This window comes from Copadichromis virginalis, linkage group LG17 (genome assembly GCF_057382275.1).
Source record: "Copadichromis virginalis isolate Kocher_CV1m ecotype Utaka linkage group LG17, C_Virginalis_male_GT1.1, whole genome shotgun sequence".
In the NCBI taxonomy this organism is placed as follows: domain Eukaryota; kingdom Metazoa; phylum Chordata; class Actinopteri; order Cichliformes; family Cichlidae; genus Copadichromis; species Copadichromis virginalis.
In genome coordinates, this window is record NC_140634.1 from 38,354,378 (window position 1) to 38,380,920 (window position 26,543).

General features: G+C 42.0%; 1 protein-coding gene across 1 annotated transcript; it reads left to right on the top strand.

Annotated features, from left to right (window-relative positions):
- The first annotated feature begins 4,986 nt into the window (after positions 1-4,986).
- Positions 4,987-25,985, top strand: LOC146689900 (plexin-C1-like). Its single transcript, XM_085436527.1, has 16 exons — positions 4,987-6,251; positions 7,276-7,398; positions 12,335-12,469; positions 12,544-12,644; positions 12,721-12,826; positions 12,905-13,070; positions 14,865-14,967; positions 16,438-16,513; positions 16,884-16,922; positions 17,017-17,150; positions 19,837-20,016; positions 20,962-21,070; positions 22,789-22,974; positions 23,054-23,209; positions 25,233-25,329; positions 25,456-25,985. Exons 1-16 carry the CDS (start codon positions 5,247-5,249, stop codon positions 25,509-25,511), a joined length of 2,772 nt encoding a protein of 923 aa, XP_085292653.1. The 5' UTR covers positions 4,987-5,246; the 3' UTR covers positions 25,512-25,985.
- The last annotated feature ends 558 nt before the right edge of the window (positions 25,986-26,543 follow it).

Here is a 26,543-nt window from a genome sequence, read left to right on the forward strand (position 1 = left end):
CGCGCCCGTGAGCTCCGCCGGCAGCCAGCTGCGCCTGAGTGACCGAGCCCCAGGCCGAGAGGCCGGGGGCACCCCACCTCCGAAGTGGCCCGAGCGAGCCCCAGGCTCCAGGCCCCGATAAGCGGCCGCCAAGGAGTGAGCCGGTGTGTACCTGGACGCCCATCCCCGGACACAAAGAACCACCAACGCACCGATGTCTGAGGGGGTCCGCCACTGGCAGGGGAAGTGGTGGTAGGGGGAGATAGGCCTCCAAACCTTGGAGGGCCTGAGATGTCCCCAGAGAGGTGGCGCCTGACACCCAACCTGACATATAGACACAGACATACAGGCACACACAGATACAAACATCCATTCCCACCCTCATGCTCTCATATGCACTTACTCCACACTCAACCAACGTGGAGAAAGACATAAAGAGACGTTGTACACACGATCACACTCCCCAAGCGTACTCTACAAACCGGGTCTAGGTGCCCTTACCCCTGGAGGGGGGAACTGCACCCAGACCCAGGTGGTGTTTCCCTTTTCCCTGCGGTGGGGGGAGGCAGACCGCCCCGACTCCGCAGCAGCAGGAAGGCTCCACACTCCAGACCGCAGTCGGACGGCCAACTCCTCCTCCTAGTCCCCCTGCTCCAGCAGGTCGCAGAGAACGGGGGTGATAGAAGACTCCAAACCTCCCTCCACTCACTCATTGTAGTGTTGATACATGTGTGTTCTAAGGTGCATTTAAAACCCAGGAGGGCATGGAGCTACCTGCCAGAGAGCAGCAGGTAAGCGCATGGTCCCTCCTGCTAGCCCTCAATGTCTACGTGTATTTAAAATTGAGAGGTGGGCAACGATGCCAGGGGTGGGGTGTACACCCTGATGGTACTTTGGACTCCGTGTATCGTGCCCACCCCCAAGATCCTATATGTATGTGTAATGAGAGTGTGAGTAATGTGAATGTCTAAGTTGTGGGATAAAATTGAGGCAGAGGCAGCCAGAAGGGGACAGAGGGGGGGGGGGGGGGGGTAGCCTCCTCTGCACCCTGGTGACATACCCCTACTCCAAGGCCCTGCATGTGTGGGTGGTTGTGGTGGAGCGGGAAGAGGGAGGCAGCTGGAGATGGGGAGGGAAGGAAGGGAGGGGCAAGTGACCTCTCCCTGGGGCCAGCTCCCCCGCTGACCCCAGTAGGCACCCCCATACTCCGCGACCCGCCAGGGAAAGGGGGCCCAGGCCCATCCAGACCGGGCCCAGTGCAGCAGCGCCGCCCGGCCCCACAGAGCCCGGGACAGTCCACCCAACCCCACCACAGAGAAAACTGCACCCACCCCACCATCCACTCATCTTCCAGACTACATAAGACAATAAACACCCAGGCTGAGATCTTCCTCCACCTCTCCTGTATCTCCCCCTCCTGCAGAGGGAGCTCCTGAGGAGAGGAAAGCTCCTGCAAGATGTGACAATCTCCCCCACCAGTTGAAGAGCCCCCCAGGTGGCTCGACGCACCGGCGGCACCCTGCTCCAGGGCTGGGCCCCCATGCACCCACCCGCCCACAACCCCGGCAACACACCAACCAGTGATTCCTGGTTTTTCCTAACGATCCTCAGGATCCCTGCCTGTTTCATGTGGACCCTGCTTGGATGAGTGTCAGTGAGTTTCAGCGTGGGAGTGGATTGAGTACGAGTGAGTCACAGACAGTGTGAAGAGGACTGTGGACGTGGACCCCTGCCCTGGACCTTCCCCTAGATTTCCTGGAGCCCGTGTCCCTTCATCACTGTAATTCAATTCAATTTTATTTATTTAGCACCAAATCACAACAAAAGTCACCTCAAGGCCCTTAAATATGTACATATGTGTATATATTTCACTTGGTGTTGTTGTAAATAAACCTCCCTTTACATGCACAGCTCTGAGTCCCGCATTTAAGTCCTGCCTGACCAGCCGTGACACCAGCCGCATGTTAGCTAACATCAGTCCATCAGACACTTTGATCCACAGCAGAACATTAAGAAAGCAATGAAATTATCCTCACTTTGCTGTGGATGTTATTGACCCACAGAGGGTTGACTCAGTGTACTGCTGCTTGTTAAAACTCTTAATTTGCAACAACCAAAGCACTGTTTTACTATTAGTTTGGGTCGTCATTGTAAAAACAGAAAAAAACTTTCTTGTGTGATACATTATGTCTGTCTGCTTTCATAAAATGCTACTTCAGCTAGTCCTGTATGAGCTCCTTCTTAGGGAGGACAGCGGCCTCTAGTGGCCACAAGTGATAACAAAGGTTCTGAGTTTATAAAGGGGAATCCCTACACCTGTTTCACACACCCTGCCCGGGATGAGGGGCTACAGGCAGTTTTTGGGGCACCGTCCCAGTTTGCTGCTGGTTTCGGGGGGAGCTGGATGTTCTGGTGTGGTCACTGACCCGCTCCCTTGGTTGCTTGGGGTGGCTAGGACCTCCTTGATGGGAGGGGCTCTGCCGGGTGGTTCTTGGGCACCTGTGGCCCTTTGACCCTGTTCTCGGACCAGGGCAGCCAGCCTCTAGCGGGGTCGACTACCTCTGGTCCTCTGGGACTCTCACCCCTTAGCTATGGGAAACCCATCTGGGCCCTTCCTGCTTCTTCTACTGGAATAGATGCGTGGATGACGCAGATGTGTGTTGGGGGCTTTGGATGGCATGTATCATATTCTGAGTGAGTGTTTAGTGTTTTTCCACCTTATTTACTTATAAATAAATAACTAAATAAATACGTTTTCAATTACTCTCTCCCCTTTATCTAAATCCCCCTAAAGTTTTCACCCAGCTATACCCAGTGAAAGCAACATCAGCAAAAGGGAACTCTAGAAGCCCGAGAAATATCAAGGGCTGAGGGGGGAGCTTGAGAAGATGTGGATGGTGAAGGCAACAGTACTAGTGTGATAACTGCAGCATCGGGGCAGCTACCCCCCAAATTGAGCCAGTGGCTCCAGCAGATCCCAGGAGTGATATCAGAGATCTCTGTCCAGAAGAGCGTAGTCCTGGGAACGGCAAAGATAATGCGCCAGGGCATGTGTATCCAGTACACTTTCCAGCCTAGGTCCCACATGCTACTCCTGGGATATGAGCAAGAGAGACAAAACTGAAGCTATATCAGCTCAGACATCATCTAGATTAACAAGGTTTGTGTCGGAACAATATGAGAACAGCATCCATTCCAAGCCTTGAGTTGGAGCAATACTCGAACAGCATATGGAAGAAGGACATCACCAGACCCTGACACGATTCATGCCTACTGGCTAAAGAAACTACCTGCACTCCATGAGTGTCTGGCAGCACATGCAGCACAACACTACATGCCTTTGCAACTTCAGGTTGGGGGTCTGACTCCCGACCAAGGCGTCTGAATCCAGTAAGGGTCCTTTTAGAGGTTTCAGAAAAACTGGAGAGGACTAAAGGAGAAGTGATGCATATTTATGGGACCCAAACACACTGTATGGCAGCATTTATTGAGAACACCTTGATGGCGATTATTTTATATTGTGTCACAATTAAAGAGGGTTGTTATTAGCTTCCGGAAATCAGCTTTAGTGTCGAAATCTAGTTTTCAGCTAATGTTTTTTTATTGATTTAAAACTTAAACTTCATCTTACTCTGTGTTGAGGGAAAGGGAACTACTGTAATTGTGCCTCTTTTTTGTTCCTGGATATTCATACATACAGAAAAAAAGACTTCAGGGGCATAAATACACATATACCATTGTGAAAATATTCTTTTTAACAAGAGAGAGGACAGTTCTCATAATGCTGGACACAAATGGAGAACTGATTCACTTGAGTCTGTTGGATCAGGAAATGTGACGACGCTGCACTTGTGGTCAACTAGACCACGAGTCACATGCCACTGTTCATCAACAACCCAGCCGTGCATTACAGAAGCACTTACGCCTTACTTAAACCTTTTTTTTAATTGTTTGCATGTTCAAATATTCTGTGTATTTTTGAGTGAACGGACTGTTGATGGCATTCTGTTTATCATTAATTATGATTTTATATCGTAACCATAGTCACGACACTTAACACTTTTCATGTTTGAGATTTGTGAACAGAGATTTGTCCTCACACCATCTTTCACCACCACTGCGGAGCAGCTTTCCGGCCGACTCCACACACACACACACACACACACACACACACACACACACACACACACACACACACACACACACACACACACACACACACACACACACACCTCTCCCTCCAGGCCCGGTGTCACTGAAATGGCTCCTCTGCAGTGGAGCCATTTACCACACCTCCGCCAAAATATTTAACAGAAAATATTCAGAGCAGCACTTTGATACTCACACGTTGGGACTTTGTTTCACTCAGAAACAAAGTCCTATAAATATGTTTTAAAACCCCCACACCTGTACTAATGAAGATGCTGGTGCACAACTACATTTTCTTCCTCTGAGTGGTGATTCCATGCTGCTACATAGGAGAGCAAGGGATCACTGAAGCTGTGTGTGTGTGCGTGCATTAAGGTGTTGAATAAAAATGATTAAATATTAAGATTTTGTCAGTACCCTTATGCCATTGTGTTACAGGACATGTTACAACTAACCCAGACTATGGGGTTAATTGCATCATTTCACTCTTTGTGTTTGAGACCATACCATGCAAGTACTAATTGTATTGCTGAGAAAATAGCTGTACTATTTAACAGCAGAGACATGTAAATAGTTTGCATTACATTTTGCATCCACTACTTTAAAAGAGCTCGAAAGCAACAAATGCCAGAAACAGGGGAGACCGGGTATAGTTGTAACTATTTCTGGCTATTGTACTCACAAACACATATGCAGCGAAATATTGCCATAAGAATACAACGCTGAACTACTTCCTTTTCACCGCAGGGGTACAAAGCGAAACTTTTTTTCGGAAATGAAGACACTGAGAGAGTGCTGCTCTTAAAAGGTTGCACACTGTAGACAACTGTGCACGTCAGAAAGAGGATGTGTCTTGTCTTCCTTAGTTTTTTCTGACTTCATGGCACCGAGAGAGAGGCTGCTACTGTTAACTTGTCTCTTAGATATAATTTCTGACAGGATGTAAAAAAAAGCCGAACAGGCTTTGTTCTGACGTTTCGGAAGGCAGTATTCGTCTCAGCTTTTAGACCCACGCTGCGCTTTTACGCACAAGTCTTGAGACACCACGTCAGAGAGAGAGAGAGCCGAGTGCCGTGCCAGACTTCGCTGTGTAGAGGAAGTATTGCTGTAGGTTCAAGATGATCCTGCTGCTCGCTCTGCTTTCTGTTCTCTGCGGAGAACCGGGTTTGTGCCTGGAGGAGGATGGAGGCTTCACGTTTAATGGAGACATCCGTCAGTTCGCCGTGACCTCAAACACACTTTACGTCGCCACAAAGGAGAGGCTGTACCAGCTGAGCCACGGCCTGAGTCTGATCAACAGTCTGACCCAGAGAGGAATCTTAAAGACCGGAAACCAGCAGGATGATGTCCAGTTTTACCGGGTTTCTGAGGCAGCTGAGTGGAACGCAACTTTCAGCATCAACGTGCTGTTGCCTTTCACAAAGAATGACTCTCTGATCAGCTGCGGTGTGACTGACGATGACTGCGGTTACTGCGAGATTCTGGACCTGAAGAACATCTCCAACCTTCTGTACAGGGAACACTTCCAGGTGGGACCTCTGAAGAACAGCAGCAGGTCTGTCAGCTTTCTGGTGGATGTGAAGAAGAAAACTCAGACCGACGCTTACATTCTGACCGCGATCCAACAAAACAAAGAACAGCCCGAAAACAACAAGTGTGGTATTAATCAGCAGGCTGTCAACCTTCAGAATACGCATAACAAACAGGGTGGAGGTATTTTTTCTGTGACTGATGGAGCTTCGGGCGAACCTGGGATCAAAAGTAAAGGTGACGTGGAGTTTGTTGACGGGTTTCAGATCAGTTCAACCATCTATCTGTTCTCCAACGTGCTCTCAGCTCGAACAAACAGAGTCCGTCTCATTTGGCTCGAAGGCGATAAAAGTAAAACTGACACACTCAGGTCTCTGCGGGGCGCGACTCTCAGTGTCTCTAACGGTGAACGCAGCAGACTCGTGGCCTCCTCGGTCATCCCGGGGGAGCAGCCGGTGCTTTGGAGCGGCGTGTTCGGTATCGATGGAGGAGACACCGACACCGAGCTGATGGTGTTTGACATCAGCCCTGATTACAGCACGAACACCGACAGAGATCCAGACTTCTACACCTCTGCGCCAACAGAAGCGACGGTGGGACGCTGAATAACTTAAGTTTATTTTTTTAATGGTTATTTTTTGTGTTGAAACTGTTTCCACCTGTCCCATTTTTTTCTCTGGTTTGTAGAAAGTAGCATTAAGTCATTGTTATGTGGCATCAAAAAGACATAACAACTGTAAGAAATGTGCAGGGACACAATCTACTGTATTATTAAACTAAACAAAAAATAATTATGGTGGAACTAAAATAACAGCGACGAATCAAATAAATGACACAAAATATTCCATTAAAAGTTTTAAAAATATTTAGACTTTAGAAAACAGAAAAAAAAATCCAGGGCCTCATATTGTAAAAAATGAACTAAAAGTCATGACTGAATAAGGATTCTGAGGTATTTAAAGTACTGTGTTGTCTGCTGGTTCATGTGAAGATGTTTGATTTATTAAAAACCATAAAGTATACAGACCAGCTTAAGCCTTCTGTAGAGTTGGTGCTGTGCATTCATAGGACCTCATATTGATTCATTATCAGAATATTAGTTTTCCAAACTGTAAGTAGAAACCATGTTGCTGCAGCTGCTGACCAGCACAACTCTCTGGATTTTAGCAGCTGTGGATGGGAGATCATTCTGTTTAGACAAGACGTGTTGTGTGTGAAACTGCATCTAATTAGTATTCAATTAAGTAAATGTATATAAACAGAAATGATCTATAAAAAAGTTTAGTTCCATTGATTCTTTAAGGCTAATTTTTAAACTGTACACATGATGTAATAAAAAAAAAGAAAAGAAAAAACCCTAAAACAGTACACGTGACATGTTGCCACATTATGTACTTCTTAATTTTCAACTGGCACTACGAAGTATTTGCTAGCACTTAATTTTTTGACAAGACAAAAATACAAAGTGAATAAATAGAGGTCACTTTGATGGCACAACAACACAAGGCTTTTTTTAGACTTTGAGTAATGAGATGCTATTTCTATATCAGGTACTTTCAGTACTTCTTCTGGTTAGTTATTTGTAAATATCCAATCTGCTGGTTGCCTGTTTTTCAGCCAAAGATCCTGAAACCGAAGGCAGTGCTCTTCAGGCACAGCTCCATGACCTCTGTGCTGGCAGTGAGGCAGAGAGGCTGGATGGTTTTCTTCATTGGGACAGGAGACGGGCAGCTCATTAAGGTGTGTATTAAGTAATAGATATCAGTTAATAGAAATAAGTATCTAACACTGCCTTCTGCTTGGATTCTCCTCCATCACTCATCATCCTCCACCTGCTTTCATGTAGTTGACAAAAAAAACCCCATTCAGCAGAGATTCTGTATTGACAGCTCACTCACATCGTTAAAGAATCATATTGTGCTTGCTTGACACAATATTTACTATATTTACTAAAGTATTTTCTTTCAGGGTGCATTTACACTCATGTATAAATTATAATAGTAGCTTAATGGCTTTAATGGATGGAGGAATGCAGCTCCATGTAATGCCTTCCTCTGCCATAGTCTCTTGCATTTTACTGTGATCTAATAAAGCCAAAGATTAACTGAGTTCTCTTGCCAGTCCCACAAAGTTAGATAGATGCTACTGATGTCAGTTAGTGAAGTGATTTTCAGCAGATGAATCTCTGACTTAGGGTAGCCACCCAAACAAGACAGACTACCCCGATGCACTGGCACAGTTTACAAATGTGAAACAGGGAGCTCATACTACCACAGTAATCTGAGAAGCACATGAGTGTCAGGTCAAACATCTATATAGGAAGGGAAGAAAGCTTGAAACCACAATCAAGGAAGTCTGGAACAATGTTAGTCAGTTTACCGAGATGCAGAATGGTTCAATGAGAAGCATGATGAATAGATGAATATGAAGTACAATATAAGTACATAAGTGCGACTCTGAAAGCTGCCAAACAAAGGCTCACAGCTCAAGCCACTAAGCTGAAGAAATAAACAATAAATGGTCTGTTCTCCAAAGCTCCAGTTCTGTTCTCCCAGCTACAACGAAATAATAACATGGGAACAGATGCACCCTGAACTGCAACTGAGTAATACTGGAAGAAGAAGAACTGGCTGAAGTCGCTAGCAGCATTCCATGAAAGGCAAGTGAACACTTGCTCAGAAATAAAAACAGGATGAAGGCATCTACTCCTGTTTGACAGAGCAGTGCACCAAGACTCTTAGACCAGGCAGACCACCCTAAACACCGCTGCACTGACTACGAGAAAGCCTGTCACTCAGTGCCCCACACGCAAACACTGGAGTGCTTGGCACTGTATCAGACTAACAGTGCACTAAGAACATTCATTCAACAACCCCAAAGGCAATCACTCATGTCACCATAAAGTTTCAAACATATCTAGGTGATGCACTGTACCTACTGCTTTTGCATAGACCTCAACCCTCTAAGCCAGCTTATTGCAGAGAGCTGATACGGACATTAATTCAGGAGTGAAGCGATCATCAGTCAGCTCCTTTACAATGAATGATTGCAAAGAGAGTGAAGGTGATGGAGTTGCCAGAGGGCAGAGAAGCAGACATAAAGGATACAAGTACCTGGATATCCCACAGGTCAACAGGAAACATGACAGAAATGCACAAAGGTCAGCCACAGTCAAGTACCTCAAGTAGACAAGATGTGTACTGAGCAGCCAACTGAGTGGTAAAAAGTGTTGGGATTAAAACTACAAATACATAGGCCCTGACAGTCATTAGACACCCAGATAGAATAATAAGCTGGCCATAGGAGGAGGAGGATGCCACTGAAATCAAAATACGAAAACTCCTCACAATGTACAGATATCTCCATGTTACTAGCAATGGGAAGCGGGAGGGTGAGGATCAGCGAGTGTCAGAGCCAGAATGGAACATGGAGCATCCTCAAATACATCAGAGAGGTGGTCCCTAAAGACTAACTGCTTCAAGACTGCCTCGGCAGTTGAAGACACATGTTAATGAGGAACAGGAGGAGGAACTATCCTGGACGAGCAAACCCCTGCATAGGCCGTACCACCGACAGGTAGACAAAGTGAAATCCTGCCAGCCGGTAAAAAGGCCAGCTTAAAGGACACGGCCTCTGATCTTGTAGTTATAGTTGTTCTTGTGCTGCCATGATCATGTAGGAGTCCACTACACCTGACAGGACCCAAGTTGCAGGCTGGCCAAAGGTACCCCAGTGACTATTCAGTACAAAGTAGCAGGATGTAAGATGAAAGCTGTGTACACTGAGAAGCACAACCAAGTGCCTGGGACAGTGTACAGGAAGACCTTTTCCCCACCTGAAGTCCCCAAGATCCAATGGAAACCAACCAGACAATGTGGTGGTTGACAAGGAACAAAAAATGCAATTGTTTTCTTTTGAATAACCGCTGGGTTTGCCACATCCTGGCAGACAGCAAGGTCGGGAAGGAGAGTGAGAAAAAAGAGAAATACCAAAGTGCTCTCTGTGGTAACAGGAGCATTAGGAGTTGTAACCCCCAAATTGGAAGAACGGCTTCAGTAGATTCCAGGCACAACATCAGAGATCTCTGTTCAGAAGAGTAAAGTCCTTGGGACAGCTAAGCTAAGCACTGCCCCCAGATTCCCAGGCCTCTTGTAGAAGAGCCAATCTTGAGAAAGAACACAGACATACCAACCCACAGGGAGGCAGAGGGGGGTCTTATATACATTGTATATCTTTTTCCATTAAAACACCTGTAAATTACTTACTGCTTAAAATTATTTTTGCATTACTTAAAATTGCTAATAATTTAATTTGTGTCTCTTTTCCTCTATATTACCTGAAGTTACACAATACTTTAAATTCCTTACACTACTGTGTAACTGTCACAATGTAACAATTTCATTTAATTCTAGAGGAATTCGACGGAGTAAAGAGTTCTAAAGTGTTTTTCTAACTGGATGCTGGCAGACAGTAAATGTTTCTGATGACACGACTCCTTTTCCGGTCACTATCTTGCAGCATTCGTGCTGATCCTGTTTAGAAATATGACACCATTACATCTGAGTGGGCCTCTGAAACGTTGCCATGATCTCAGCATTCAGCACCGCTGCTGTTTGCTGCAGATATTTCTATTTTATTGCAAAACTGTTCTTTTCTGCTTCTTAGTCATTCTGCTATATAGAGCATGGCTTCTTCTAAGGAAGCAGCATGGATCATGAGTGCATTCATTTCTGTTTGTGGTTGAATACGAGAAGAGGAGGAGACAGATTTGCTGCACTCTGAGACATTGCTTAATCGATCTGAGAGTTTAATGGAAGTGTTTGTTTCAACATTTGAAATGCTGCCATGAGGCTCCATGTTACCCTCACCATCATTTTTAACACCCAGACCTTTAGCATGGATACCAACTGTAATACTTTATTTGGCTTAATTGCAATATAAAATGTTTGTCAATTAAAGGTCATTATGGTCGCAGTATGACATTTGTGTTCATACATGCAAAGAAAGTGAACTGATCACAAACAATAAAATATGTCCACTTTCTCAGACCTTATGTTATCTTCTTTTAAAGGCACATGAAGTATTTTTAGGTAATTTAATAGAAAAAAGAACGTTGTGCTCATCAGTTATACAAGAAAGTGTGCCATTACGTCTTCAACCAAAGTGATACATTCTTATGAACTTAGACATCATCCATTAAAAATACATAAAAGGAGGCGTTTATTTGTGGCAGCTAAACAACAACAGGTGGTTATCAGGTGAGATTATGCCAGCTAATTTAGGCTCAATAGTCCTAAAAATCCCACTTTACAGTTTGATAACATTCTCACATCATATTAGAGTTTCTTCATTAAGTGTCTGAGATCAACAGTATTAGATCCACTTCAAAGAAAGTTTCACAAATGTAGGCTAACAGCAGCTAAAAGAGGCTAACAGCTGCTAACAGCAGCAAAACTAGCAGCACTCGCCTACAGAAAAGTTCAGGATATCCTCAAAAACTTGTCTCATTATCACTGCCATAACTGAGCTTTACTGACTTATGGACTCCAAATGGACTTTCACAAAGTTTTACAGCCTCCTCCAGAGTAATTAGATGTGGTGTATTGCTGAGGTAAACAGCAGACATATTAAAAGGACCTGAAATATAAACAAAATATGACCTGGTTGAAAACAGTCCAGCCTAAAACAGGTTTAACTTTACGGTAACACCTACAATATAGCTGTTACAGGCCTTAGAAGTGGACTCTGAACTGGTTTTAATCACTATAAACTTTTAATGAGTTGTGAGATGTTCCACTAATATTTTTTTTTTAAATTTTGTTCCTGTTTTTGTAACTTTAAAAAAAAAATGTATTGGCATCCAGTTCAAAAAAGGATATAATGGTCAGTGTTCATTTTTTTTATTAAATTTTCTTTGCTTCAAAAAATGTATTTATTGTCTTTGTACTATTTAAAATTAAATGTATTTTTTAAATGTCTGTGCTGATATGACCCAATCTGTACAACCCTCAAAAGTTGGCGGTATCACTCTAACATGACCGCCAACCAGCTTGTAGACCGGGTTTCTTTAACTTGGATCTGGGGGTTGTTTTGAGATCATGCTCGAGGTTGGTGCCTTGTGATCAGGTCTGCAGAGGGGACCAAACAGAAAAACTATCAAACCAGAGCTGCTGACTCACGGTGGACTCCCACATGTTCCACTGGTCTCATGTCAGTGTCTGATCATTTTATCACCTTTTGTTTCCCTTGCACTCTCACACTCACCATGACATCTCTACACATCTCTTTACGCCTGAGTATCCTGAATTCATGTTTATCCTATTTTTCATATTGTCTGTTTTTGGAGACAAAGTTTAAAAAGCGTATTTACAGCTATTATTAAAGCTGTTAATTTACATTTAAAAAGCTGCATCACCTTCATTTTAAGACCCAAATATATTTTGTGACTACATGAAATTTTTCATGGGGTCAGAAATTTAATCACTCTGACTCATACACTGAGCAACACAATGACAGTTGGAGGATGTGATGAAATTAGGCAGCAACAAAGAGTTCTCTAAAACAGTAGCAGTGTTTTCTACACATTGTTTTTTATTTCTGCGCTGGTGTGATCCCGTTATTAGTTTTAACCCAGTGTTCAAAGGCAAATTTGGCAAAACCTCCTTCTTGTTGTCAGCTGTCTGTGGACAGGAACTATCACGCTGGCTGTCCCACGGTGCTCTACAGGACCAGTGATGACCGCAAAGTGTTTCCCAAATTACATCTGGATCCAGTGGATCAGAAACATGTGTATGTGCCATTTAGTAGCCAGGTACTTATATTTTTTACAGATTATCTGAACGTCACATGTACCTGTGCTGCATTTGACAGTGTTTGTTGTTCTAGATAAAGCGAGTTCCTGTGTCGAAGTGCAGCACGTACACAAATCTGCAGGAGTGTTGGTCTGCACAGGATCCATACTGTGTGTGGTGTAGCTCTAAACGCAGGTGAGAGAAACAACACGTGCAGCTGACGTCTTCAAACAATTCTGAACTTGGTGATCATTTCTTTTTCTTCTCGTAGCTGCACATTTGAAGATGACTGCACAGATTCAGACTGGCTGTCCATTCCTGATGAGTCCCAACACAAAATGATTTCCCACAGAGTAGAAAAGGACACAACCGGACAGGTGCAGCTTACAAACACACTCGGGACTGTAACCATTTGTGGCTTTCAGTTATTTGTCAGTTTTGTTCTTCATTTTCAGATCTCACTAAAAGTCCACGCACACCTGACTGTGGGTGAAGAAGTGTCATCGAGGTTTGCCTGTCAGTTTGCTGCAAGGTCTGGCTCGATTTGTGTTTCGAATAGCCCTCCTCCACAGTTCCCACATTGCACCTGCATCCTGTCTGATCGTACACTTCCTGCTGATGGTCAGTGGCTTTTCAGAAATAATTCCAAGAATTAAAAACACTTCACAGTAAAAGTTGTTTATTGATTTGCAACATTTGCCAACATAAGAAAATATATTATACTCAGATATAATGATAGAGGTTCTCTGACTCTGTTTATTATTATATACTGGCTCAGCTCATTAAAACAGACATATCACTACAGGGAGTGCAGAATTATTAGGCAGGTTGTATTTTTGAGGAATAATTTTATTATTGAACAATAACCATGTTCTCAATGAACCCAAAAACTCATTAATATCAAAGCTGAATATTTTTGGAAGTAGTTTTTAGTTTGTTTTTAGTTTTAGCTATTTTAGGGGGATATCTGTGTGTGCAGGTGACTATTACTGTGCACAATTATTAGGCAACTTAACAAAAAACAAATATATACCCATTTCAATTATTTATTTTTACCAGTGAAACCAATATAACATCTCCACATTCACAAATATACATTTCTGACATTCAAAACAAAACAAAAACAAATCAGCGACCAATATAGCCACCTTTCTTTGCAAGGACACTCAAAAGCCTGCCATCCATGGATTCTGTCAGTGTTTTGATCTGTTCACCATCAACATTGCGTGCAGCAGCAACCACAGCCTCCCAGACACTGTTCAGAGAGGTGTACTGTTTTCCCTCCTTGTAAATCTCACATTTGATGATGGACCACAGGTTCTCAATGGGGTTCAGCTCAGGTGAACAAGGTGGCCATGTCATTAGTTTTTCCTCTTTTATACCCTTTCTTGCCAGCCACCCTGTGGAGTACTTGGACGCGTGTGATGGAGCATTGTCCTGCATGAAAATCATGTTTTTCTTGAAGGATGCAGACTTCTTCCTGTACCACTGCTTGAAGAAGGTGTCTTCCAGAAACTGGCAGTAGGACTGAGAGTTGAGCTTGACTCCATCCTCAACCCGAAAAGGCTCCACAAGCTCATCTTTGATGATACCAGCCCAAACCAGTACTCCACCTCCACCTTGCTGGCGTCTGAGTCGGACTGGAGCTCTCTGCCCTTTACCAATCCAGCCACGGGCCCATCCATCTGGCCCATCAAGACTCACTCTCATTTCATCAGTCCATAAAACCTTAGAAAAACCAGTCTTGAGATATTTCTTGGCCCAGTCTTGACGTTTCAGCTTGTGTGTCTTGTTCAGTGGTGGTCGTCTTTCAGCCTTTCTTACCTTGGCCATGTCTCTGAGTATTGCACACCTTGTGCTCTTGGGCACTCCAGTGATGTTGCAGCTCTGAATTATGGCCAAACTGGTGGCAAGTGGCATCTTGGCAGCTGCACGCTTGACTTTTCTCAGTTCATGGGCAGTTATTTTGCGCCTTGGTTTTTCCACACGCTTCTTGCGACCCTGTTGACTATTTTGAATGAAACTCTTGATTGTCCGATGATCACGCTTCAGAAGCTTTGCAATTTTGAGACTGCTGCATCCCTCTGCAAGATATCTCACTATTTTTGACTTTTCTGAGCCTGTCAAGTCCTTCTTTTGACCCATTTTGCCAAAGGAAAGGACGTTGCCTAATAATTATGCACACCTGATATAGGCTGTTGATGTCATTAGACCACACCCCTTCTCATTACAGAGATGCACATCACCTAATATGCTTAATTGGTAGTAGGCTTTCGAGCCTATACAGCTTGGAGTAAGACAACATGCATGAAGAGGATGATGTGGACAAAATACTCATTTGCCTAATAATTCTGCACTCCCTGTAATAACAGAGACACTGACATTCATCGTAAGTTTTTTTTTTTTAATTTACAGGCCTTGATGTCACAGTAAAATTCAGACTTGGGACATCACCACTGTCACAACGACTGAGGTTAAACGACTGCTCTAACATCAGGGGAGCGCCAAGTTTCGTGTTGTAAGTCCATCAATATCAGAAAGAATTCAACGACTCACTGTGGACAGACTACAGTACATCAGACAGATCAGACAATCAGGTCACGGTTAGAAATCAGAGAGAATGAAACCTTCATGACCAAAGCTAGAAAAGTTTCATAATTGTAACTGTATCAGACGTTGTTAGCGAGTGGTCTTTATTTTGGTGTAGTATAGCCATCGTCAAGACAAAAAGGACGTCTGGAGGTGTACAGAGACTTTTTAGACAGGAATTTTTATCAAGTGAGCACTCGCAATGTGCTGTGGTCTGGAGTTTCCCCAGAGCAACATCATCATTATTGTTAGATGTTGTTAGTCAGCACAGTAAACTAACACAGCTTCCTAAATTCAGCTGTAGTCAGAACATCAGCCGGTTTCCCCCTTAATTCCTGCAGAATAACGCAGACTGAATGTTTCTGCAGTTCTCACTGAAGTGCATGCCAAGATTAAAGCAGAGACTAAAATATAAGAAATTAATAAAATTAATAAATGAGATATTAGATAAAAGACACATGAAAAGTACGAGAGTCGTCGCATCCTCGATTCCTCGACTGCTTTCCTCTTGTCTCGGCGAGTCCCACCAGACGTGTGAGCGCAGACACGTCTGCAAAAAAACATTTTCAGCTGCAAGGAATATTTTTGGTAAAATTTTATGTTTTGTAGGGTGCTGAATCCAAAACTGATCTCCATTTCCCTCACATACAGTTTTGTTTGCAAAACAAGAGAAATTTACATTTTTTTAAAAAGCGCAACCGCGATGAAAAAAATCAATATTTTATTCCAATTAACTCGGCATAATTTCTCTGAGATTCCTTACTTTCACTGTGAACAAACTAAACCTGTTAGGACGCGATCATCTGAGGTCCTCACACTGCCACCGGACCCCCCTCCTACTGACCCCCCTTATTTCCTCGCATTTTCTATGTGTATTTCTCTTGTGTTAGAAATATCAAATTAATGTAAGAAATCATTATTGGAAATGTTTTTTTTTTTACTCAAGTATAGGATACCAGATTTTGACTGCTTAATTGTACACTTAATTACATTTAAAAAATGAGGTTTGCAAGAAAACCTGACGAGATGGGATTTTAAAAATATTTTTCCTGTTTTCAGTGAGTAAAAACCAATAAGACACAGTCAAACAATCCTATGCAGTGTTTTGGTTGCCGACCTGTAATTCTCACCTGATGTCAGTAAAACACAAACCACAGCTGTCTTTTATGATATCAGATCAGTGTCCACGATGTTTTATACTTAGACAAAATGTGACTTGTTACTGTATCTGGTCCTTTTTTTAGTCCCACACACAGAAAGTCTGATCACCTTAAATGACTGAAACAACTCACAGTCAGAGTAAAAAGAAAGCTGTTTCCCGTCTCTTCTTCATGCTCATCTTTTTTGTGATTACACCTTTTATTTTGTTCATCTCATCTCCAATATGTCTCCTGTCCAGGTGTCAGGAGTGCATCAAAGCTGGTTGTGGATGGAACAAAAACAGCTGTTCCTGGGCTAACCAAGGAAAGACTGATGTACTAATGACTGATTTTCTGGATTTTCATACTTCATATCAGTCTGTGCTACATTATTTTAAAGTCATCACTTTTAACATTGAGCAAGAAACATGGGATTGATGGTAGAAAATGAAACTATTAAACATACACCAGAGATGCTAAAGAACGATTTTTTTAACTTAAAAAATGTTATTCACCAAGTGCTTATTGCTTCATCAGTACAATGATTTACATGTCTAGATTATAAAAAAAATGTCAATACTTTTATTAGCAGTTTTCTGTTTACTCCTCTTTTTGAACTAAACTAACGTTAGCTACAACAGGTCCTAGGTCAGTCCTGATAGATTATAGTGCTGTGCAGATGCTAAGTGCTGTATCCCTCCCGCAGGACAGAGCTTGCAACGATTTGGAGTCTGGGAAGAAATCTGTGAGTCTGATCCTCATTATCCCCATCCAGTAGAGGTCATGATGTCAGCAGAAGGAAACTAAATGATCTGATTATTTTTGTGTGTTGCTGCCAGGGGCCGGAGATCTACTCCATCACTCCCAGTGTGGTGTCTTTCTATGGGAGTAACCATGCGGTGTTATCAGGTCAAAACCTTGGTTTTGTAACACGAGTGAGGATCCAGACGCATGCTGAATGTACTCCAAAAGAGTGAGTCACTGTACAGATCACTAAGATGCTGAGAAATAACTGAATAAAGAGCAGATTTTAATCCAGGGGAACACCACCCATATTACAAACCAGAGGTGCGGACTCGAGTCATTAATTTTATGGCTTGAAAAAAGACTTGTGACTTGACTTGGACTTTTACACCAATGACTTGGGACTTGAATTGGACTTGAACCTGTTTGCTTGAAAAGGTTTGCTATATTACTCCAAATCTAAAATTTAACAAGCATATTATATAAAAAGTGTGCACCATTTATTCATTCATTCACCACACTACGTACTGTGTGCATGAGCTGTTGCACAGCCAATCAAATTAACCAGATTTAAAAAAAAACAAAAACAAAAAAACACTCAAGCCAAAAATGCTGCCAAGAGGAATTTCTTTCAGGTACATAAACTACGAAGTAGTCAACAAAAAATGAAATGCAATATGCAAAAACATGCAAGAAGAGAATCACAGCCGAAGATGGAACAACTTCCAACTTTGTCCGACATTTGAAGTTGCATAAAGAACAGTAGGTGGTGCTTCTCTTTTGCTACGATGTGATAGCTGACTTCATCTTACTAGCAAATGTTGTCCAGGCTACGTTGATGATATTGTTTGGCTTTCACGTCTATGATATTTTTGTTATGCTATTTTAAATCCAATTCTACAAGCGCATCTAACATGCAGCTTGTTATCTCACAATTGTCGGTGGATGGTGAGCGGGGTCTGTTTCAGAAATTGGGTCCTGTACCTGAACGCAGGGAACGCACACTCTGTCACTCAGACATAGACACATACAGATACATATGTGCACAAACAGACTAGGCAGGAGAGAGAGGACATGCCAATCACAGCGCACTACATTTACTGCAATGGTTCTTTGTTTTCTACTGTGGAAATCTCAGCAGTTTTTGTCTGAATAGAAGTTCTGCTTTTGCAATTTTCATTCAGGGGAAGACTATTCCTACAGCTAAGTTTAATTGAGCTGCATTTTATAGAGGTGCAATTTCAGAATAACTTTGTGTATATTTTGTAAGTTCACGTGTTTCATCATGTGTTGAGATAAGTGGTCTCCTTTTTAGCATATAATTGCATTTTTTTTTCTTTTTTCTTTTAAAGACTTGAAAAGACTTGAAATTCAAAGTTTCAGACTTTACCAGGAACTTGATACTTGACTCTTGACTCGAGTATAAAAACTTCAGACTTACTTTTGACTTGCAAAACAATGACTTGGTCCCACCTCTGTAACAAACAGTGTTGGTCAAGTTACTTGAAAAAAGTAATCAGTAACTAATTACCGATTACTTCCCCAAAAAAGTAATCCTGTTACTTTGCTGATTACTTATTTTCAAAAGTAATTAATTACTTAGTTACTTTTTAAAAACACGATTTACAACCTGAAGAGGTGATAAAGTGATAGATCTTTCAGCCCAATTCTACTTTTTCTGCATAATCCATCATACAAAATGTAATCAGATGGAAAAGTCTCTTTTTAAAACTTGTTTTATTAGTTTTAATCTTTTAACTTTATGCATCAAGCAAACATTTAATTATATGCAACATTCTCTGACTGGAAGAAATTTGTTTAATATTTAAACCTATTTTCTGCACATTCCAGCTCATAAAATATATATATATTTTGTGTTTACACTCAGTCTTTCAAATAGATGCAAGTAAAACACAGCAGAAAATAAATAAAGTCAAAGACTCAGCGGTCCTGTTGCTCTATTTTCACCTGTAAAGCAGGAGTGGGGTAGGCGGAGGTTTACCCTGGTGCAGGTGTGCCGCGGTCAGTGGAAGAATCCCATTACGTGGCAGCTACTCGGTGCTTGTTTAGGGGTTTTTTTCGCTGTAAAAAGAAGTTTTCTTCCCATGCACGATGGACACTAATGTTTTTGTCACTTTTTATGGAATCAAACTCAAAGTAAGGTCAGTACTTCCACGCTTTAAACGCTGCACGCTCATACTCTCTCCCGCACTCGATATATGATCCACTGTTGATCTGCACACAGCTGTTGTCACAAATGTCGCACTCGCTTACGTCACTGTCATGAGACATTCTCGCAAAAAAAAAATCACGGTTTTAGTAACGCAGTAACGCAGCGTTCCTACGGGAAAGCAACGGTAATCTAATTACCGTTTTTGCAATAGTAATCCCTTACTTTACTCGTTATCTGAAAAAAGTAATCAGATTACGCGTTACTGCCCATTTCTGGTAACAAACCACCATATTCTACAATTTGGGAATATGCGAGTTCTCACCCAGCACTTATCGATGGCAAAATAGTTAAAAATGAGTTTAAAAAACACTGATACAGATTTCATTGACAACAAATATTCATTTTTACTGGACACGCTGATTTTTATTTATGTTTTTTTGGCTTTGGAGCTTTTAGACTCAGGCTTGCAGAAATTAGGACAAATGATGCACAGTTTGAAACGCAGATTGTTTGGTTTCTGAGTGTAAAACAGAAGGAGGAGAAATGTACTGTTGTCTGCACAGTAAGAAAAAACACAGCAGTTTACAGCATGCAGTGAAATTCACAATGAAGTCTCCCACACAAAACAATAAAATAACTTAAGCATTGAAAATTAAGGTGCAAACAACGAAATTAGTAAAAACCAAAAAAAGGTTTTCTGCATGTCGTGATGATGTCACTGAGTCTGTGTGTCTTTGCTCAGGTCTCCTATTTGGGACAACGCTGGCGTCAGTCTGACGTTCCACATTCCCAGCACAGATATCAAAGGTGTGGTCCGTGTGTGTGTTATCCTAGAAGATGGTAGTTGCCATGGTGACGCCAACATCACTTACCGCTCATTGCCATCCTGCGGCAACATTACTCCAAGCAGCAGCTGGATGAGGTAAAATTAGTTTTGCACAATTCGTTAGTGATAACTGCTGATCGTAGATCCACAACTTCCAGAAGCCGAGGTTACAGAAAGAGTTTGAACTCTTTGCTTAATGTCAGTTTCTTTGCAATTATGATTAAAAGAAACTTGTGCTGATAGTTGTTTTTGAGGAGGCCACCTTTGGGAATCCCCAGACGCCTAAGGCCGTCCCTACCCTCAACCACAATAGCGAAGGCAGGACCAAACCATGACCCCCCAGCCATATGTGCTCCATATGTCTCATTTAATGTGACATATGGAGCACACTGTCTCTAAGAAATTATCTTCTGAAGAAGTGCAATAACAAACCTGATTAATCAAAATCATCTGCAGATCATTTTATTGGAGATTATGTATCGTAATTTCAGGAGCAGGACCACGCTTCCAAACACGCTCGTCTATAGATGACAACCTTCTGGTTTCCCCAGTTCTGCAAGCTGTTCATTCTCGTTTACATGCACCACCCTCCCTCCGTCCTTGTTCTCCATTCTTTAACTTCTTCACTTCTATTTAGTACACGGGGATCTGCCAGGGAGCCGTCGCCAGTCCCCTTCGAGGCCTTCCCCAAACCACAGCTCAAGTCATATCAAAGCATTCACTTTTACCTACTACAACGCTGTCAAACCTAAAATGAGGACGTGGGCCCAGCTAGTGAAGTGGGGAGTCTTCCTGAGGCAGATAGTCAAGGTGGTGTTAATCATCCGAATCTAAAACTACATTAGTTTTATTTATTTATTACAAATATAACAGGTTGGCAGGAAAGAAAATAGACAGATGGTTATTTTTCTGGTCCATCAAACAATAAGCTTCTCGTTATTCTTCAGTGAGATCTGCTGGATCCAAGGATGACTCACTTCTCTGTGATCAAGAGTCTTTCATATTCTCTGCTCTGCATAAATGCTGCTCTGTGTTTTGCAGTGGGAAGAGGAAGCTCACACTCATGGGGTCACACCTGGAGGTTGCTGAAGGAGTGAAACACAGCCACACCAAGCAGGACGTCAAGCTTCCCAGAAACAGCAGCTATCAGGTCTGCAGACACACACAGTGGAAATGGGACTGTTTATTCTAAATTGAATACGTCAGTCTAACATTCTGCTCTGAGTTGATGGACTCACTAGCTTGGGAAACCTGGGAAACACTCGGTGAACAAAGTTTCAGAGAGATTAGCTGTGACTGAAAGAGTAACCGATTGGCGTCTTTGTCTAGATGAACGATTAATTACAAAAGTGTTCATGTTAACAATGAGCAAAGTAGGTTTTCATGTTCCCGATCATTATCTCTTTAATGCACTCTGATGTGTCCTTTTCTGTTGAATATATGAATGAGAAAATGAAAGTGAGGGTCAGACAGATGGTTCAGTGCAGCAGGAATGAAGAGGATTTTGGATTTACAGTCTGACATTTATTACAGCTACAGTTTTAACACAACTTAAATGTAAATATTTCTAGTTTCTTAGTCAAGAATTCCTGAAGGCTCCGTGCTTCCAGGAAGTATTCAGAGCGCTGCAGTTGTTCCAGCCTCATTCCAAAATGGATTCAATTCATTTTCCATTTAAAATTCTAGAAACATTACCCGAAAAAAGACTAAATGAAATACATTTGCTTGGAATTCCTGCAAATTTATCAAAAACAAAAAGATAACATGTAAGTATTCTCAGCCTTTGCTCAGCACTTTGTTGAAGCACCTCTGGCAGCAATTACAGACCTAACTGTTTTAGATTATGATACTATGAGCTTGGCACAACTATTTTTGGGAAATCTCTCCCATTGTTTTTTGCAGAACCTCTCCAGCTCATCAGGTTGGATGATGAGGATCGGTGCACAGCCATTTTCAGAGAGGTTCAGTTGGGTCTGGGCTCTAAATTGGGTCACCCAAGGACATTCACAGACTGTCCTGAAGCCACTCCTTTGTTATCCTGACTGTGTGCTTAGCATTGTTTTCCTGCCAAAAGATGAGCATCCTCCTCAGTCTGATGTCCAGAGTGCTCTGGTGCAGGTTATCATCAAGGATGTCACAGCATATCGCTGCATTCATCTCATCTCAACCCTAACCATTATTCTGCCACCACCATGCTTCACTGTAGGGATAGTATCGGCCAGGTGATGAGCAGGTGATGAGCAGTGCTAGTTTCCTCCCAACACTTTGCATTTAAGCCAAAGAGTTCCATCTTTGTTTCATCAGACCGAAGAGTTTTGTTCTCATGGTCTGAGAGTTCTTCAGGTGCTGCAGAAATGATTGTCCTTCTGGAAGGTTCTCCTGCCTGACTGTGGCCCTTCTAACCCGACTCAGATTGGCCAGGCTGCCAGAACTATGAAGTCCCCGTGGTTCCATACAAGAGGCCAGCATTTTTGCTCATTGGGACCTTTTCTGTACCCTTCCCCACATCTGAAAAGGCTGGAAATACTTATGTATATGTTATATTCTTAATTTAAAAAACTATATTTGCAATAAGTTCAAACAACTATCATTCACTGTGTCACTGTGGTACACTGTGTGTAGAGTCTTGAAAGTGAATTTTATCCATTTTGGAATAAGGAATAGCTGCTGGAATGTTTGGAATAAACATGACAAAATGTGGAACAAGTGAAGTGCTGTGAATACTTCCTGGATGCACTTTATGCTCAACAAAATAAGGTGACGTAAGCATTCCAGCTCTTTTGGAAATGTGTTTGTGCTTGCTTTACCTTGACATCATCATCTGCTTGCTGTACTGTCCACACACTAAATACATTCTGTGTTATACAGTCAAAGTCCTTGCAGAGTCTCACCTATGACACACCTGCAGCTGAAAAAACTTTGAGCAGCAGTGTGTCTTTGAAAGTAGCCAATCAAACCTTGGCCTGCTCCACAAACATCACCTACTATCCGGACCCTGAGTTTACCAGCTTCACGGCTATAAGAACAGGGGAAGATGTACGCGTCACCATACAGGTAATGTTGCGTCTGTTGAAACAATCTACTAACATATGACATCAGCTCACTGAAGGTCAGACTTCTGTTGTTGTTTCAGAAAAAGTCAGACAACCTGGAGATGTCAAAAGAAGAGTTATCAGTGTGGGGCGTTCAAGACAAACAGGAACACCCCTGTATCCTGGAGGCCAAAGAGATGGATTTATTTATCTGTCGGATTAAAAGGCCACCCAACACAGAATTTTATGACTTAAAGGTAAATCTTTCTTTTAAGTGTGATTAATGTGATAATAGGTATAACATCACAACATCTCTATTATCTTACAAAGTCCTCAGAAGTGTAGTACTGTGCTAACAATTTACACCATAAATACATTTCTGGTATGTTTTCAAATTACTGTTTTTTTGGTTTTTTTTATTGAGCTTTAAAATACAATTAGCAGAAGAAAAGATCAAATCAGCGCTATTTGCCTTTAAAAATGTCATGAAATGGTCGTGTGTGGCAGGCAGGAAAGGACCCAAATGCAGACTTGTAGGCAAAACTCAGAAAACAGCTTTATTTGCTGAATAAATAAACAATGCAAAACTAAACTGGGAAACCTAATGAACCAAACACACAGAGAATCACACAACCATGAGGGTATGACGTGACAAAAGGCAAACACAGGGTTTAAATACACGAGGGAATGAGAAACAGGAGGGAAACACAGCTGGGACTAATCAGACATAATGAGACAAAGGGAAGCAAAACTAGATACACTGACATAGGACAAGGACTATCAAAGTAAAACAGGAAGCATGAGACATAAGCAGACTTGACACAGAGACGTGGAACATGGCAGGTTTAGACCCAAGCACATAGCACACGGAGACTACATGAGACAGAAAAACTAAACCTTCACTAGAGTCAAGACACCAGGAACACAAGGAGGGCTTAGAAACAGAACATGGAGCACAGAGACAACAGTAACTAACAGTGACAGGGAGACGTGACTGACTGGGAAGAACTGACTTTAAAAAATACTGACACGGTTCAAATGATGCATGCGCGTGAGGAAAACAAAAGAAGAAACCAAAGAAAGCTGACGAAATGCTAACCAAGCTGAAAAGGGATGAAGAGAGACAACGGGACAGATGGACACAGGCATGAAGACAGCACAGTGACCATGCAGAGTCTCACACAAAAACTAAAAATATTCAAAGCTGAAGTCAAAAGTGAAGTGAAAAAAAGAACTAACTTGCATCAGTTATGCTATGAAAAGGAAATTTGGAGAAATTCAGGAAACAATTCAAGAAGAAATAGCAAAACTTAACAAAATGCAGTGCTGGGTGACAGAATTAGGAAAGTGGCACAAAGAAGCTAACGAGGCCCTTGTGATGTTGTTGAGCCATGCACAGCAGATGCAAGAAAAAAAAAAAACAACCTTGAGCAAGATCGTGAAGAAGCATCATCCATATATTTGGCATACCAGAAGAAACAGCCTATACGAAAATAAGCATCCATCTGAAAGACGGGGTGAAACTGCAAGTGACCTATGGAAGAGGGGGATCGCACTAGAAGCTTCAGGAGAGCAAGAGGCTAGGACGCTGGGAGAAACTGGAGCACCACCAGGAAGGCAGCAGGTGAGGGCTGGCAACCTGAACGGAAACAGTACAACAAGTGAGGGAAAGCTAATGAGAATCAATCCTTTTATGTCAGGTTTCGCTATGCGGCAGGCAGGGTGGGACGAAAATGCAGGACTCAAAACTCACGAACACAAACTTTAAAATAGCTTTATTGCTTAAGAGCTCAAAATGTGCTATTCAAAATAGCTCAGGTAAGACGAAAACCAGTAACTCACAGACTGGCGTCCAACAGGGGCCCATGGATCACACAGCTTGTGGGGAGAACAAAACAAAGACCACGTGAAGACTGAAGTAATGAGACATAGTAAGCAAAACTGAATATAATGTACACGGGACTATCAAAATAAAACAGGAAGGAAACGGTGAGAACGTGAACCTGAAAAAACTAAACAGAGACACCTCTGGGAGGTAAATAAACACAGAGACAAGACTTCCACAACAGACGCTGAAGACAAGACAGAGATGAAACTGGGACATGAAAGGAACGAACATAGTAAAACAAAAAACCATGAAACAGACATAGAGATAACAACAGTTCTCTACAGTCGTTTTCAAATTGATATTTCTTTCAAAATGGTAGTAATAGAGGAAATACTGTGACCCAGTGCTCTGTTGAGACGTCCCTCTGTGAAATGCGTTTTTGTGTTTTCTAGATAAAGTATGGTGACAAGACAGTGAGCCTCAGTAATCCTCCACCACACAGTGTCTTTCCAATAGTACTTTCCCTGCTGATACCCGGTATTCTTGCTGGTAAGTTGGCTTTTTCTTCAAACCTGGACACAATTTCTTAAAAACGCCTGAAAACCTTTTCTACTGCAAATTGAAGATGTTCTAGTTTTTCCGCTCAGGTCAAATCTGTTACCGTTTGTCTTTCAGTGTTGTTGGCCATCTATCTGTGGCGGAAGAGTCGCTCGGATAGGAATGGGTTTTGACCACCGATGCCCGTCTCTGTATTCAAGTGATATTATATTTGAAGTCTTGATGTCTGTTTTTCCCCTCTCTTGGGATTAATTTCTGTGTTGTTTAATTCAGGTGTATTTATTTTTTTATTTTCAAAAAAAATTTCAGGTTTCTCAATTTTGGTTGATTGGCAACCTCATAATTCGACCTTAACTCAAGGTAGTTTATGATACTGTAGGTTAACGTTCGGTGTGCGTTCCAGTTGTTGTATATATTTATTAATTTTATATATGTTTTATACTTTACATCATGCTTGAAAGGGGTTATTGATCTAAATCTCCTCCGGAATGCAAATAAAAGCTTTCCTACAGTGTTGAATTATTTTGTTAAATCAGCTTCTACTATTTCTGCTTTCCTGATACAGTCTTTGGCTGTATCATATATGAAGTAATTGTATTTTTACTGTAATTGTATATTTAATAAATATTGATATATGTGCAACAACATTTGTTTCCCATGAATGAAATTACCTGAGAGAGAAAGACAATAGAAAGCCATAATACTGGTAGGCCTTCTAAAACATTTAGAATCAGAATCAGAATACTTTATTGATCCCTTACTATTACTTTGCATCCATCTGTTTGGTCACTTCTTGTGTGTCAAAAACAACTTCCCAGAGCTGACCATAGATATCTCCTTTGCTGCACTCTAGTAATAACCCATGTTTGGAGGTATCCGATATAGTATAGCATGTAATAGCCCTATAAATAAATCAATAAAACTACTTAAAGACACTCTGTGTGTGTGGACTGCTGAGAAAATAACCGCAGAGATTCATGAGTCTTTGACTCCGTCCTGTGGTCAGAGACAAAGACCCATGTCTTGGTGTGCTTTTCTTTCCATTCTTCTTTCAAAAACAAAAAAACAACCACACCCTTCAAAACATGCAAATGGGAAGGGTGTAGGGTAACATTGTTTCTATCAGTCCAAAATGCATGTACATACATACTTACATGCAAGCATATTATGATCGCACTGAGAGAATAAGTCATTAACAATGACAC

What these genes read in the sequence shown, in the direction of transcription:
- LOC146689900 (XM_085436527.1), top strand. Translation starts at nt 5,247, where the DNA reads ATGATCCTGCTGCTCGCTCTGCTTTCTGTTCTCTGCGGAGAACCGGGT. An exon ending in GGAGCGCCAAGTTTCGTGTT is followed by an intron (nt 14,968 to 16,437) that starts GTAAGTCCATCA and finishes TCTCCTGTCCAG; the next exon opens with GTGTCAGGAGTGCATCAAAG. An exon ending in GATACCCGGTATTCTTGCTG is followed by an intron (nt 25,330 to 25,455) that starts GTAAGTTGGCTT and finishes TTTGTCTTTCAG; the next exon opens with TGTTGTTGGCCATCTATCTG.